Source organism: Canis aureus, chromosome 18 (genome assembly GCF_053574225.1).
Source record: "Canis aureus isolate CA01 chromosome 18, VMU_Caureus_v.1.0, whole genome shotgun sequence".
In the NCBI taxonomy this organism is placed as follows: Eukaryota; Metazoa; Chordata; class Mammalia; order Carnivora; family Canidae; genus Canis; species Canis aureus.
Genome location: NC_135628.1, coordinates 27,899,504 through 27,915,286, shown reverse-complemented (window position 1 = coordinate 27,915,286; position 15,783 = coordinate 27,899,504). Strand labels below are relative to the sequence as shown.

Sequence of the window (15,783 nt, the reverse complement as noted above, 5' to 3'; positions counted from 1 at the left end):
TTCTTCATGATATTATCTTTATGCTTGTAATAAGACTTGGAAAAATATCCCTGGAGTGTATTAAAATTATTTCAAAAGTTTTAGGTTTCTATATTAAATAAATATCTTTTGAGTATGTTACTTGAATCATAGTTAAGTGAAAGGTGGTGTGAACCCTCTGATGAATGATTTTTTTTCATGTCAAGCAACCCAACTTTCCTGAGCATGCTGGCTTTGTAAGGATTTATAGTTCCTTGCCTTCATGCTGGAGTTACTTCAGCTTTCCGTGATGCATTCCAACTAATCTGGAGGTTAAGGCATTCCTTGATCATGGATAGATCTGATTGCTACTCAGCCCTGGAATTCTTTATAAAATTCCAGAACGTGGGCTAGAAATTGACTTAGGGAATCCAATAAAGTTGCAAGTCTTGGCAGTCATCCAAGCTAAATTTATAGACTGGAAGAAATATGGGCTTTCCATTGTTCTCTTTTTCACCTTTCTGGGGTCTCTTTTGTGTGTATATGAGTGTGTGAGTATAAATTTATCATTTTGCTGACAATGGAGTGGAAATAACCATTAAAAGAATCCAGCTAAAGAATTTTCACTTTGGGTCTTCCCTGGTCTTTCCAAATTTTGACCCAAACTTGCACCAAGAATGAATTTCTTCTTCTTCCTTTGTAGGATGTTATTTTCATAAAATAAGAAGTTGTTCTTGAAAATGAATTATGCTAGTATAATAGCTAATATGCATATTTGCCAGCTAGGTACAACTCCCAAATCCCTATTCTTCCCCTGGCTCTGTAGAAGCCTTCTTTTTGAGACATGATCTGATAATATGTGATCATATATATATTGTTTCTCTTCATTCTCTGAAATGGCAATGGGATCAAGAAAACAAGCCCTGAAACCTCTTATAGACTTGAATCTTTTCGTGTATGTCTGATGCTCTGTAGTACATGGAGATCCAAGCAATCTTACCATATCTGATCATTGAAAACCTGTCTTGTTTTTACAGAATGGGTTTGCTGTTGTAAGGCCCCCAGGCCATCATGCTGAAGAATCCACAGCCATGTAAGTACCAGGGACTGTTGCCCATCTCCAAGCGCCACGGTTCCTGGCGGTCACCTGCCCCGTGCATGTCTCTGAAGCCTCTAATTGTTAGCAGATGGACTGAAAAATCTTGCAAGGTACTCCCAGAAGCAGATTTATGGCTTCAGAGATCATATAGCATTTTAAAAAATGCTCTGAACATTATTTATAATGGTTTTCCTGGCTGATTTGCTTTCTTATTTCTCTGTTCTTCTCTATTCCGCAGGGGGTTCTGCTTTTTTAATTCAGTTGCAATTACCGCCAAATACTTGAGAGACCAACTAAATATAAGCAAGATATTGATTGTAGATCTGGTATGTATTCCTGGCCAGAGCTGCATTTTCAGTGACTCTAGATAAAAGGGAGTGAATTTGTATTTCTGTGTTAGGTTGTCTTGCTTTTAGCACTTGCAAACAACTGAAGGGTGCGTTTCCTTTGAATGTGGAAACTCATTAAATTCAGGATTGCAGTTCTGAAACCATAAACATTCACGTTTCACTTTCATGGTGTTAACTGCAATTTAATGAGAAGAAGGCGCAGATCAGGGCAACTTTTATGATCCTTAAATGAATTGATACTTCCACAGTTAAAATAACCCAACAGAACCTGAATTTACTTTTCCCTGCAGAATATAGACTTTAAATAGTCAGATGTGCTGGAAAGAATGCTGTTGCTTTGGTAACCAATTGGCCACTTCCCCTGGTTAGCAATCATGTTGCTTGTTGTGCAACAGTGGTATTATTAAAACAAGTCAGCATGTCATTCTTTCTGAAAAGATCTCTGATCATGTATGCCAGTTTGGGATGACTCCCGGCAGGAACCTTGAGTGATTAAAAGTCAGAGGCATTACATTAGTCTTGCATTTTAACATGATGCATTCTTACACAATAGAGTTATAATTTGCTTAACAAATGGTTTGTTTAAATGCAGATGACACTTGGCATGTTGTCTATAGTATATTCATGAATAATGAGCTGGAGATCTGCCCCATACAAAAAGGCCAACCCAGGAAAGGGCGAAAGAGAGCTGACTGGTGATTTATGAGCCCCGTTTTCGGTTTGCCTCTAGTTCACGAGGAGGTGTAATAGGTTGTCTGACAAAGCATAGACAGGAAATGAACCCTGGCATCCAAAGCGAACCTGCTACATCTGCACTTAATTAATTTTTGCAGGTGATAAAAGATTTAAAGGCAAAATATGTTAAAAGTTTTTTTGAAGTGCAAGGCTTAATAGTCTAAATCTTGTTCATATCTGCACTCATAATTAAATCTTATTGGGAAGTCGTGGCCTCACTATCCAGCCCTCTGATTCAGTTAAGCAAGCAAACCAAGGGTTTTAGAAAGCACGAACAAAGCCATGTGAAGAAATACTTAGTTGAGTTGAAAAGAAGATAAAAGGACTGAAAGACTGATAACCATTTCTAATGCTTAGTAGGAATGGATGTTTTCCACATACTGTATCGTCGCCTCCCCACAAGCACTTTGGTGCTAAGAACTTTCCATGTATTTTCCAAATATGTTTGAGTTTCGCTGTAGGTCATAGTTCACCATTAAAGAAATGTGTTGAAGGTGTAGATATACTACAGCAGCAAGGTCTAAAAGGTCTTAAAATTTTACAAAAATGAGAACATCAGTACCTCTATTCTCCTGCACATAGAAAATGACATTTCCTTATTGATAATTATAGGTTTACATGATACCTAAGATAGTAAATTTAAAAAGTAATTTAATATAGTTCTAGTCCCATAATTTCTGCTAGAAAGATAAGCCAAGAACTTGAAGAAAGGGTAGCAGATGAAGACCAAGGTTTGTGGAAAAATTTTTCTAAGATTTCTAAATTTGTCAGAATTATGCAGGAAGGAGATTGGTAAATTATTCTATCCTTAGGAATCTTTTAGTATTACTTCCTAAAGTATCTTCTCTGCTGTCATTTTATGGTTATGTGAAGATAAGTGATAATTGTTAAAGAGTTGCTTTGAAAGCACATTTGTGATATCCAAACTCTAAAGTAGTAAATGACACAAAACCTGAAAACTGAGATGCTTTGCTTGTGTTAGAAACCCCGCAGGATTTATATGTAAAGTTTTTTATTTATATATAATATGTATCTATATTAAGTATATAATGTTTATATTCTTATATATTAATATGAGACTGCTCTAGATAATTAAATATGATTTATAAAATAAGTTGGTTGGTAGCTCCAAGGAGTATCCTATAAGCTTACTGGCCTTTGATTATAAATTTGCTCTGTTATCCAATCATTAAGGATACTGATTTCCCAACAGGCTGTAGTAGAGAAGTTTTTGTTTCAAATCCTCCAAATATATGAAGTTCTGTCCAAAGGGTTGCCTCTGAGATCACCACCAGCCTGCATATTCTTACTTTCAAGTCTTCCAAATTCTGCAGCTGCAGGGATACTTTGAGGAAATTCCCTTGTTTCTTCCAGCTGCCGAGAAGGAAGTTTTAAAGTGCCACGTGGCGCAGAAACATCCGTTCTCCCCAGCTGACAGGTCTATTCTGCAAGTTAGCAAAGGAGAAGTGAAGGTTCTTCATGGCAGAAGAATTTCATTCCTGCATACCTGAAGTCACTAACTTTAGCTAATCAGTGTGAACTAGCTCCACAAATTCTTGGGCCAACAGAGGGCAAAGCTACTTCATTGTCCAGCAACTATTTTCAGCATTTTTATATGCCTAGTAAATAGAGAGCCAGAGCTCTAATTCACCTCCTATTTGGGGCCACAGCCAAATTCAGAGACATTGGGGTTTTGGGCAAAAATGATTCTAGTTGATCTGTGGAGCTTATTCATTCCAATTCTCCTTCTGGGGAGATTCCAGAAACATTCGGATTGATGAGGAGAGGGAGCAGGTGCACTTGCTTTTCAACTCGCAAGAGACTGTTCATTGTGTTCAGGGCATGAACCATCCCAGAAGTAGGATTTGCCTGCATGACTCAGGTAGCTTTTATGCAATGTGATTTTCAGTTGAAAATAATACATTTTAGACTTTCTTTGTTAAAAAGTCACTTCAAATATCCTAGATTCTGGGTAATTCCATTTTTAGTCAAGCACCAAATTTGACAAAAGAATAGTTACAAGTGCCTTTACCAAATAATTATAAGTGATAATATCAGCTGGTCAAATATATGATTTATTTAAAGCTATTTTAACATTATAATGAGAACATATTGGCTCTAAATCCTTAGTAGAAAATAAATTTTCACAGTGTATTTTTGACCAGTAAAAATATCAAAATGATTTTTTTCAATTTCCCAGGAAATCCTAGATACAAGGTCTATTTTGAGTCATTTAATGATTCAATTAATTTAATTACTATAGTAATTCCTGACAGTCACCAATAATTTTCTTGTATTTGTCTAGTATATATTTGTTGCTATGGAGAGAAAACTGTTAGATTATACCTGAGTAGTAAGTAATTTTTAGGAATATTTTGCAGCAAAGCAAGCTGAAAAAGTATTCTCAAGGTTACATTATAAATTGTTACCCAAAACTAAAGGCATATTTGGATTTATCTTTGTTCCTAAGTATTTTGTGAATATGAATATGAAATCAAGAATTATCCAAGTATTTTTAGAATAGATTTGTGTATATTAATGAATAATGTCTGTTGAACTCTTATTAGACTGTGGACAAGACAGTATTTCTTATTCAGAAATATATGCAATAGACACCCAACACATTTTTCAAGAACAAATGATTTTATATCTAAGACAATTTATATCTAAGACAATTTATATCTTAGATTTTATATCTAAGACAATCTTGTTTGACCTTTTTTTTTGTTTGACCTTCTTAAATAAACTTTTACAACTTCACTAAAAAAAACAAAAGTAATCAAAGCATTATTTTTCTGGTTTTCAAAGTGTAGACCCATTTAGGGCCAGAGCACATTGTTCTTACAATGCTGACTAAAAATTCTATCATGGAGTAAAATTGCAGACATTACTTCACTGTTGTTTTTCATAGTATTTTATTTGTCCATCTTCTAGGTATCCAGTAGCCAACTCAAAAGACATTTTGGGTTAGTTTCATTTTTGTTCAGATAAAGGAAAATAGCCTTGCTATCTCTGCTTTCCTTTTTTTTTTTTTTTTGAAATTCAGAAATCCAGGGATGAATATATTTTTAGTAAGCTCTTTTTTCCTTGATAATATGTGTATGCATTGAACCAGAATATATTTCTGGAGGCATACCTTCCCCAATATTTTATGATTCCTTAATTGATTTTGGATATGTGTATAATATATAAGAGGAGGAGATGATTAGTGTATGTCTACACTGTGGATGGCAAATCCTGTGCAGACTTTCAGAATGCAACAAAGGGAGGTTTTGGTGGTATTTAGTGAGGGAGTTCTGGACTGAAGGTTGAAGTGAAGACAAGTTATATAAACCTCAATAAGGAGCAATGATGACCACCACTCCGCACAGATTTGCTAAGAGGATCAAAGAGGTAATGAATATTAAGTATAAGTTAACATATAATAGTTATGAGTTTGGCCTTGGGATTAAGAAATGGATTCAAGACCTAGTCTTGCAACTTTTTCTCTGTATAGTCGTAGTAAATTATTGAAACTCTCTGAATCTTATCTTTTCAATTAGGGATAATATCATATACCTCATATACTTGTTAATAATTCATACAAGTTGTTTAATGTAATGCCTGATGCAAAAGTTGTAGGAATCATTGTTGAAACTGATAGGGTTTTTACTGATATAAAATAAAGTGCAATATAAATATATAGTTACAAGTGACTAAAACTTTTTTTTAACAAAACTTGAAATTAATTATGTTATACATGTAGCAGTCGTATTTTGAATACAAATATATAGGTTATTTACTTTTGAGAGTTGTCTATTTTGTTCAGGAGATATTAGGAAATGTATTAGTTGGGATTCTAAAGACTTGAAGTCTTTCAGTGACGACATTTTTAAAAATGCTGAATGTTATTCTTTTTTTCCTATTTCTTTTAGCAATTTCTGCTTATGTCTATGTCATAAGACAATAGAAACAGCAAATAACTATTAAGAGTTAAATCATTATCATATACAAATGTCCTAAGAATTTTTTAATTCATTTTGATGATGCAGGGTTTTTTTGTTTTTGTTTTTTGCTTTTTGTTTTTGGTAGGAAGGGAGAGTGTGGTGTGGGGGGTGAGGCGGGGAGAAAAGGAAGGAGGGTGGGGAAGAGAGCCATGATATAATATTAAAATTAGGTAGATTGGACAAGATTGCATGAAGCTCTATGCCATCTTTCTGCGTGGTGCAAATGATTTAATAGCTGATGAGCTCATGCTCCTGTGTCTTCAACTCTTGCCGTCATGATTTTACCAAAATAAAGTATGAAGTCCTTTTTGCATCTGGCGTCTCTTTTGAAGTGATTCTAACTGCTGAGGGATTGCTAACTGAACTGAACGCTCCAAGAAGGCCAATTTACTCAGCTGGTTGCAAAGCCTCTGACCTTAATGGTGGGACTTGGCAAATCAATGCATACACGTATGTTTAGTGTTCTGTCAAGAATTGCGAAAATGCTCTGTAAGCCATAGATCCTTCTGCAAAATACTAGTTTGTAGTTTAAACATTAGTCTTTCTTCAGAGGCCAATGAGTCTAGTTAATTAAGCCTGAGGGGTTATGAACTGTTGGCAGTTAATAAGTCATAAAATTCCTCCATAAAACAGGATGCGAGATTCCATCACTGAAGCAAAGAGTACAAAGGGCCGGTGTATAAATATCTAATTGTACCAAAGGACTGGGCTTTCTCAATGACTGCTCATCTGGAGTCTCCAGGGCATGTTCGCTGTGGTTTCCTGATTTTTAGAAGCCAGTTTAAAAAATGAGTGCATTAAAGGGTAATTTGCCTGAAAGTTCAGGAAGTAAAGGGGGTGGTGTGGAAGCAAGCTGAATAGGAGAAAGAAGGAAGGACATAGTGAGAAGACAGAAAATGAGAAGGAGGGTGGGGTAGAAAGGGAACTAGAAATAAGAAAAGTTGTCTACATGCAGAGTTAACATGACTGTATTTGTCATCTGTTTTCTTTTCCCTGTAGGATGTTCACCATGGAAATGGTACACAGCAGGCCTTTTATGCTGACCCCAGCATCCTGTATATTTCACTCCATCGCTATGATGAAGGGAACTTTTTCCCTGGCAGTGGAGCCCCAAATGAGGTTCGGTTTATTTCTTTAGAGCCCCACTTTTATTTTTATCTTTCAGGTAATTGCATTGCATGATTACCCCTAATTTTCTTGTCCTTTGCTGGTGTTTTAAATTACACGAGATTACTGAATTGTCCCATGGGACCAAGAACCAGTGCAGAACAAGTGCATAACCCAGAGCACTGGTTGTCAAGCAAGGTTGGGCTGATTTGACATGTTGTTTGATGTTTATTTCAAGAGCTCACATGTGTTTGTTTTCCTCTCTTTTTGCTTCCTTCCCTGGGCCCTTCTCTACCCACTGTGTTGTGTGTTTTTTATTTTTTTTTTCTTTCTAGGTTGGAACAGGCCTTGGAGAAGGATACAATATAAATATTGCATGGACAGGTGGCCTTGATCCCCCAATGGGAGATATAGAGTACCTTGAAGCATTCAGGTTGGTACTTCTTTTTCTGAAAGGGGCAGATTAGAAAAGAAATGTCCATTGAAACACCACCAATGTAAGAGAGTAGTGCAAGTTTTAAACAAGGGAAAGTGGTTAAAGGAGTCATTTTGTCAAAGCTTCAAAAAATCTTTGATTTAGGGAACCTAAATATAGCTACAAAGTCACATTAAGAATATTTGTAAGAAAAAAGATACATCAAGACCTAATTGTAGTTGTACAGGTATATTGGCCAATGGCCCATGCTACCCCCTCTCTGCAAAAAAAAGAGAAGGGAAAAATTATTAAGTAGTCCTGGAAACTTATGGTTACTCTAACATATGTTGTGATTTAGAACGGACATTAGCATATTAGATGCTCTGAGAAGGCTTTCATTACCTACCTAACTTTGTTAAACAAGGATTTCCCAAACTTCATTGGACTACACATTCCCTTTTGCACATAGTGCCACTCAGCATTCTTGATTCTGCAGAGCTAGCTCATTTTTGGAATGTTGGTCTAGGCAATCTCATTTGGTGATAGAGTAAATGACTTTTCTCTTTCATAAAATATTTTACCTCCACATTAAAATATCAACTGATTAGTTAGTTGTTTTCAGTTTCTCTGCAAAATGTAGGCAGTAATTGAAATGTGTATGTATATACACATTTTGTATTCTGTTATTTTGTTTTTCTAAACAAAGAATTTTTAAAATTAATTTAAGCAAGAAATGCAACAAATCAAAACTTTCTTTTTAATTATGGAAGGGTTTTTTTAAAGCATTTTTATTCTCTACAGTTAAAAAAATATTTTCAGTCCTTAGAACTATTTTAAGGAGAAATATCAGATTGTGTCAATATGTACCTACTTGCAAGATTTTAGGAGATTTTAACCTATTGGTAATGCATGATTTGGGGGTGTTTTGTTTAGTTGAAAGCAAAAACAAACAACTGTATGAGAAATCTTAGAAGCATAATTTTTAAATTTGCCATTTATAAATTCCCAAGGGGGAATATTCTGTTGCTAATGTATTTGAAACCTAAGGAAATAATAGGGAAATTTTTCAATAAGTGAAGTTTTGATGAGTTTCTGCTGTCCTAAATATTAAGCATACTTCAATTTCTCATTTGAAAGTCCTTTTTCATTTGAAAACAGGCCCAGGAAAAATGGTAGAAAATTGTTATTTTTAAGAAAATACATTAAAAGTAAGTATATTTGGTTTGAAGATATTAAGGAAAGTTCTTCCCACATTTCAGACTTTTACTTTGGGAAAAAAGGAAAAAAATATCTATGTACATATTCAAATATCTACACTATTTATAGCTGAAATAAGTTTATTTACTTATACTTGCTTTGTCTATGAAATGTTGGATAATTTACATTAAAACTAAAAAAATGCATTAAGAGACTTTAGGAGTTTCATTATTAGAAATTCCGTTTACCTATATTTGCAATTTAAGAAACTATTAATATCATAAAGGGACTCTAATGGGACAACAAACTTTAATATTATATATAGCAATTTGTTTATCAAGTTAACTTGATAACTTGCATGATACACACATTAAGTTCTCAACCTTACTATAACAAATGACTGAACACCTTTGATTTTAGTTTTTTATTATCATAATGCTATTTGGGGTACTATGCCTTTACATAAAAATAGATTATGCATACCCAGCAGGGAAGGAGAATTTATTATTTTGTACTACTTGTTCTCATATCACAAAGTGAATGATGGGTAAGAATGTTTGCAAAGAACCCCTTTGAACACAACAATTTCATTAAATAATTAAATAACGTGAAGACAGATATTAAGTATATGTTATTGTTTTTTGAATGAAATGATAAGTGAATCAGGTGCTCCTGAAAGTGACTTAATGTCCTCAAGAATGGCACCTTCTCTTTGCCTGAATGTGGACACTTTACATAAGCAAACTTTTTTTTTTTTTTTTTTTTTAGCAAACTCTTCTAAAGTTCCCAGTGCAGTCACCATATCTAAGCTTAATTAGAGAAGAGGCAATATTATTTAGCTGGACTAAAAAAATGTAAAATTGTAGCTTTTAATATTCCTAGTTATTTAAGAACCAGATCTAAACCATAATAATTCTGTTCATTTTGAACTATACTGTGTCTGTTTGCCATTCAACTTGTGTGACTAGAGGTACTTGTGAGCTTGTTATAGAGGAATCAAGAATGTAAGTCATCTATTCAAAAACATTCATAGAATACATATTGTATGCCAGGCAAAGTAATGAACACTTGGAATTTTGAGCTGACTTGCTCTCAGTGATGATAAAATATGTGATACTCACTGTTCTAGAGAATGGATGTGCTTACACATAGAGAGGATAAAATGATGAACTCTTCCTGAAGGGTTTGAGGAAAGGCTTCATCAAATATTGTTCGACCTGTGCTTTCAAGGATGAGTGGGAATTTTCAAGGGGAAAAGGAATTGAAGTAGGGGGTATTCATGATTGGAAGAGAGAATAGACTGTGAAAAGCAGAGTCATGAAATGATCTTGCTCTGTTGGCTTAAGAGCATAAGGGTGGGATTGTCTGGCAGGAATACAGATCAGACTCCATAAACTCTTTGGTTGACAAAGAATTGCACATTTAAGTATATAAATTTTTTTCTAATTTGGGGCTTTAGTGAGATATACTCTGAAATATTTTTGATTTAGTATTACTTTATAAGCATATATTTCTTAATACAACCCTTGTTTCCCAGTATTAAAACTGAAGATCTTTTTGGCATCTTTTGTGGGTAAAGGAAATGGAGATGGAGGAAAAAGTAAATGGTGCCTTTTATTTTTTAATTTTTAATTGTCTCTGAATTGTGATAAGTATCTTTGGAGGGAAAGTCTCTCTCTGTGAAGCTATAGAAGGGCCTAAGATGGCTGCTTATTTTACTAGCCCACATTTGTCACATATATTTTTCTTGTGGTGTCTATAATGTGTTTTTTCTATGGTGAAAAGAATATTGCAGGCAAACCAAACACTTTCATGTTTGCTATAGTCTTTAAAGATAACTGAAAAAATTTAATAGAATATCTAAATTAGTTTGCATAACTAGTTATTTCTTCCATGTAATTACTGTTTATCCCTAACATTATCGAAAGATATATTTAAGATTTTTCATAAGTTTTTTAAATGTTTGGTAATATCAAATATCTTTTATGTGGAACTAAAATGTATTCCAAGGACCATTTTATAAAATAATTATGGCTCTTTTGATTGAAGTCTTACATGCAAGGTTCTAGATTAGAAATTTTATAAACATTATGGCTAATTCATAAGTGATTTATATAAGCCACAGAACTACTAATTATAAGGGCCATGGTGTGAACTCAGTTTACAGCTCTAAAAGCTGTCACACCGATTGCTACTCTTTTCTACTATTCATGACTTAAAAGACTAAGGAGTGATAAAGCACAGTGAACTTTTACCAAAATGTAAAACCTTCACCCCTGATCTAAGTCACTAATGTTTAGTACACAGCATGGCAAAGAAGAGCTATTCAGTAATATTGGGTGAGTGAATCAGTGAACAAATGAATGAGTCAAAGAGAAAAAGGAATGATACTGGCTACAGTACCATTGGTAACCCCTGGTATTAAGTGAACCTAGCAAAAATCTGAAACCTTGGCCCTTCAAGGAGTATACATTATAAGGAACTCTGAATACCCATTCATTTGCTTATAATACTGTCAGATATCTTCTCTTCACTCAATAAATATTTTTGTTGAATACGTGCTAAGCAGTTTCTGTTTCAGTCACTTCAAATTATTGTTCCAGGGGTGCCTGGGTGGCTCAGTCAGTTAAGCGTCTCACTCTTTTTTTTTTTTTTTAAAGATTTTATTTATTTATTCATGAGAGACACAGAGAGAGAGAGAGAGAGAGGCAAAGACACAGGCAGAGCCTGATGTGGGACTCGATCCCGGGTCTCCAGGACCATGCCCTGGGCCAAAGGCAGTCACTAAACCCCTGAGTCACCGAGGGATCCCTCACATCTGACTCTTGATTTCGACTCAGGTCATGATCTCAGTCTCATGAGATCGAGCATTGCACATGGACATGGAGCATGCTAAAGATTCTCTCTCTCTCTCTCTCTCTCTCTCTATGCCTTCCCCCACTCACATTCTCTCTATCTCTCTCTAAGAAAAAGAAAAAAAAGTATATATATAACTCTATATACATAGTTCCAATTGTTCTGTCTCATCTATAGTCCCTACATGAGCACTGGTTACATTCTAAAGATTAATTCTTTAAGAGTTCTGCAAATGTTGGAGTGATTATTTATATAAAACCATTTAAATAGTTTGTTTATCATGGACAGGAGACAATGTCTCATGCTTCTAGTTAAATCTAATGAGGGCAACATCTCTGAGTGTTTAGAAAATGAGTAGCAATTTCCAATGTAGAAGTAAGATACTAGAAGTTTTTGAAATTTGCCTATTTTATCCAATGAATGAATGAATGAATGAATGACAACCCCTTTGTGACTTTTTAATTTCAAAAATGAAGTACAAACTCCTTAAATTCAGAAGGTTTTGTTGAAATAATAAATGACTCAATGGCACACAATGAGAACTAGTTAAAAGAATGGAATAAAACTGTTGATATGAGGTTCTTAGATACAAATAAGTTGTGATTTAAAAAATAACAACTCTTCAGGTGCCTGGGTGGGTCAGTAGGATAAGTGCCTGCCTTTGGCTTAAGGCTTAGGTCATGATCCCAGAGTTCTGGGATCTAGCAGTGTTTCTGGATCCCTGCTCAGAAGGAAGTCTGCTTCTCTCTCTTCCTCTGCCCTTCCTCCCAGCTCATGTGCCCCCTCTCTCTCAAATAAATAAATAAAATCTTTAAAAAATAACAACTCACCAAGCCAGGGTATTATAGTCTGTAGTATCATAATTAATATTTGTTACTATTGTGAGGATTTCCAAAAGGTAAAGGATCTATAAATATTAATTATCCAGGAATATTCACCTCACGGGGAAAACTCTGAATGACTCTATTCACTGAGACTGTGAAAAGGGGGGATTTAAATGAGTTTTCTAATGCAGAAAATAAGTATCTAGTCAAAATTTTGTTGTTACTTTTTTATAAACTACCTATTTTTTATTCACATATGAAGTATCTCTAATCAAAATATTTGTAATTGAAAATGTAGCCTTGGCTAAAATACTTAGACCACATAACCAAGTAGAATGTAAGAAAATTTGTATATTTGTTACATCATTAAAGCAGTCCAATCAGTTGAGTACATACACAGCCCAGATAGCCTGTATCTTTTTCTGCCTTTGGTTCATACCTGTTTACTTTAATGATTTAAGCAAATTGAAAATCCATTAAAACAAGACTGACTGGAACTTGACTAGATAACATAGTTATTCTCAGTTCATCAAATTGTGAATTCTGTTCTAGATGCAGCATCTTTAAAATAGGAACTATAGCTTTCCATGATTCCTACCCTACCTGTGGCAAAAATAAAAAATATACATTTAACTTGAAGGCAAAGAGTGCAGCCCTTTATTGTCATATTCATAGAGCAAATGTCCCTTAGACAGCTAGTCAGTAATAGTCAACCTGGAGATTTTTTTAGAGTGGTTAAGTTTACCATGGAGTGGTTGGAGATAATTTTGTTTAGTGCACATGAAGAAGTACAGATTTTATGTTCTCTCCTTGTCATTTTAACAAACATATTGTCACTATTCTAATTAATTTCAGAGCACTGGCTTCTAAATATTCTTGTAATATGCAAGAGGTTGAAAAAGAGGTTCAGAATTTTGTCTGAAAAATGAGACAAGGGGCACCTGGCTGGCTAAGTTGGTAGAGCATGTGACTCTTGATCTTGGAGTTGTGAATTCAAGTCCCACCTTGGGTGTAGAGATTGCTTAAATAAATAAAATCTTTTAAAAAATAAATGATGTAAGATCATAATCAATATTTTTATTCTTTCTTGTTGGTGATGACAACTAAGTAAACATTTTTGATTATTCTGTTTATCATATTTTAATATAATTTAATGCTAAAAGAATGGAAAGTAGTATCATTGTAAAAATAATAACATAATGATAATAATAGCATAGTAATATAGACCATTCACTGAAGACTTAATATTTGCAAGTTGCTCATTTCTTTTCATCTTTACGAGTTTTTGAGCTAAGTGCTCCCAATTACTAGATGAGGAAATCAAGCCCTTTTTTGAGTTTCAGTGGTTTCCTGATGTCACACAGCTGGTAAATGGTAATCAGGGACTCAGTACCAACAAGTGTGAATGTAGACACAGTACTCTTTTGGCCTCAAGCTATAAACTATAGTTCCTCTATCAAGACTAGGGGTGACAAAACAATAATATAGTTAGAAATTCTTTGTAAATGCATTTTAGTCTATCCAACATTTGATTTGGACATCTAAATTGGCAATACTATTTTAAAATTGAAAATAGGTCCTAGATTTTCACTACACTTGTATCATATAATAACTCCCAAGCCACTTCTCTCTGCCTTTTTTACCTCATCTGACATAATAAGAAAGCCTATCAAGTGAACCCCTTATAATTTTTCTTCTTTTGATAACCAGACTGTTTACAATGGGAAATATTTCTTCCCTTCCTTGTTAAAAGAAATGTTTTCTTCTTAGGTATACATTTACATTTTTTGAAGTGGGCGGGTAATTGAACCTGAGAAATACCAAATTAAATTTTAATGGAATATAGAGTGATAAATGAACTTTTATATCCAATTTTGAAATAAAGAATGATTTGTTGTCATCTAAAAATCATACTTAATACTGCAAAATGATTTGGGGTCTTATTTTGTCTATAAGAGCTATGGTTGATGCTTCCCAGTCTTGAAATGAATTCTCAATTGTTAGTGACAACCAAATATATTATGCTCATGATAGTATGTATTTTCCCAAGGATGTTGAAGACATTTTGGGAAAAAGGGTGGAATTTCTTGAAGCAATTTGCCAATATGAAATACTGTACATATCAAATTGGCCCTACTACCATCTTTCCCAGACCATTTATCATAGCTCACAAATCAAGCCCACATTTTCTCTTTCTGAAAGACTTGGCTAATAAAGAAGATGTGGGCTCAAATCTGAACTTGTCAATCAATCTTGGGAACAAAGTAATAATGATTTTCATCTATTGATATTTTATTTCAATGAAGAGCAGTGCATATAAATTTATTGCTGGTGTGATCAACAATTTTATTCATTATCCAGATTATTTTCTTTATATTCAGCATGTAGAGATGTTTTGAGAACTTTTATCAGAACAGGTCAGAAGAAAAAATCCATAGGAATAAATTTTAGAAAGCTGTCAGTTCTATCTGCTCTTTAGTTTCAGCAATAAGTATAGTTTAACAACATTTTTTTCTCTTTCATCTGTGCAACATATTGTACCAATTTTCATCAAAAAATTACAATTTCTATAGGTGTGTGTCTCTAGATACCCTTAGAATTCTGCTCTTTGACCCTGGGAGTAAATTGATCCTATGCACACCTGTCTTCTTTAGGAAACTTGCAAATTTTGTTTCTGAGCTGAGCATCAAAGAGATATGATATTATTAGACAGTATAGAGCTCAGGTAAAAAGTCCAGGAAGTATCTTGAAGTGCTTGAAGTTTTGAAAGGTGAATTATATTATCTGCAATGAAGAACTATTTAAAATAGTTCAAATGCTACCACATAGTTTTTATTATTATTTTAAAAGGTCAGATCCACTGTAAAAATTTTAAGACAATATTTTTCCCTTCTGACTTAGAAATTTTAAAGCCAAAAATTTCCAGGAATTTGTTTAGCAATGATGCAGTTTTCCAAATAAGAAGAACTAATTAAAAGAGTAGCTATGTTCAATTAGATCTTTTCCCAGCAGTTCTAAGAAAGAAAGCAATTTGCGTGACTAGAAACGATTTGTGGGTTTTTTTTTTTTCAAGATGGAACAATGAATTATAAAACTCTTGCTTTGCACAGAATCCTTCCAACATATGTGTAATACTCAGAGATATCAAGAGATGAAAGCTTTCCATGAAATATTGTGGAGCTTTTTAGGCCAGAAATAGCAGATCTTTTGGACTGTCAAGCAACTCAGATCAATTCATTAACTTAAATTATATCAT

General features: G+C 34.0%; 1 protein-coding gene across 23 annotated transcripts in view; it reads left to right on the top strand.

Moving 5' to 3' along the window:
* HDAC9 (histone deacetylase 9) overlaps positions 1–15,783 on the top strand; it is a 1,013,161-nt gene that overhangs the window by 824,191 nt on the left and 173,187 nt on the right. For all 23 annotated transcript variants that reach the window (XM_077856623.1, XM_077856624.1, XM_077856625.1 and 20 more), the window contains 4 exons: positions 996–1,051; positions 1,296–1,383; positions 7,128–7,247; positions 7,571–7,668. In XM_077856623.1, coding sequence (XP_077712749.1) covers positions 996–1,051; positions 1,296–1,383; positions 7,128–7,247; positions 7,571–7,668 — 362 coding nt within the window. The remainder of the gene's footprint in view (positions 1–995; positions 1,052–1,295; positions 1,384–7,127; positions 7,248–7,570; positions 7,669–15,783) is intronic.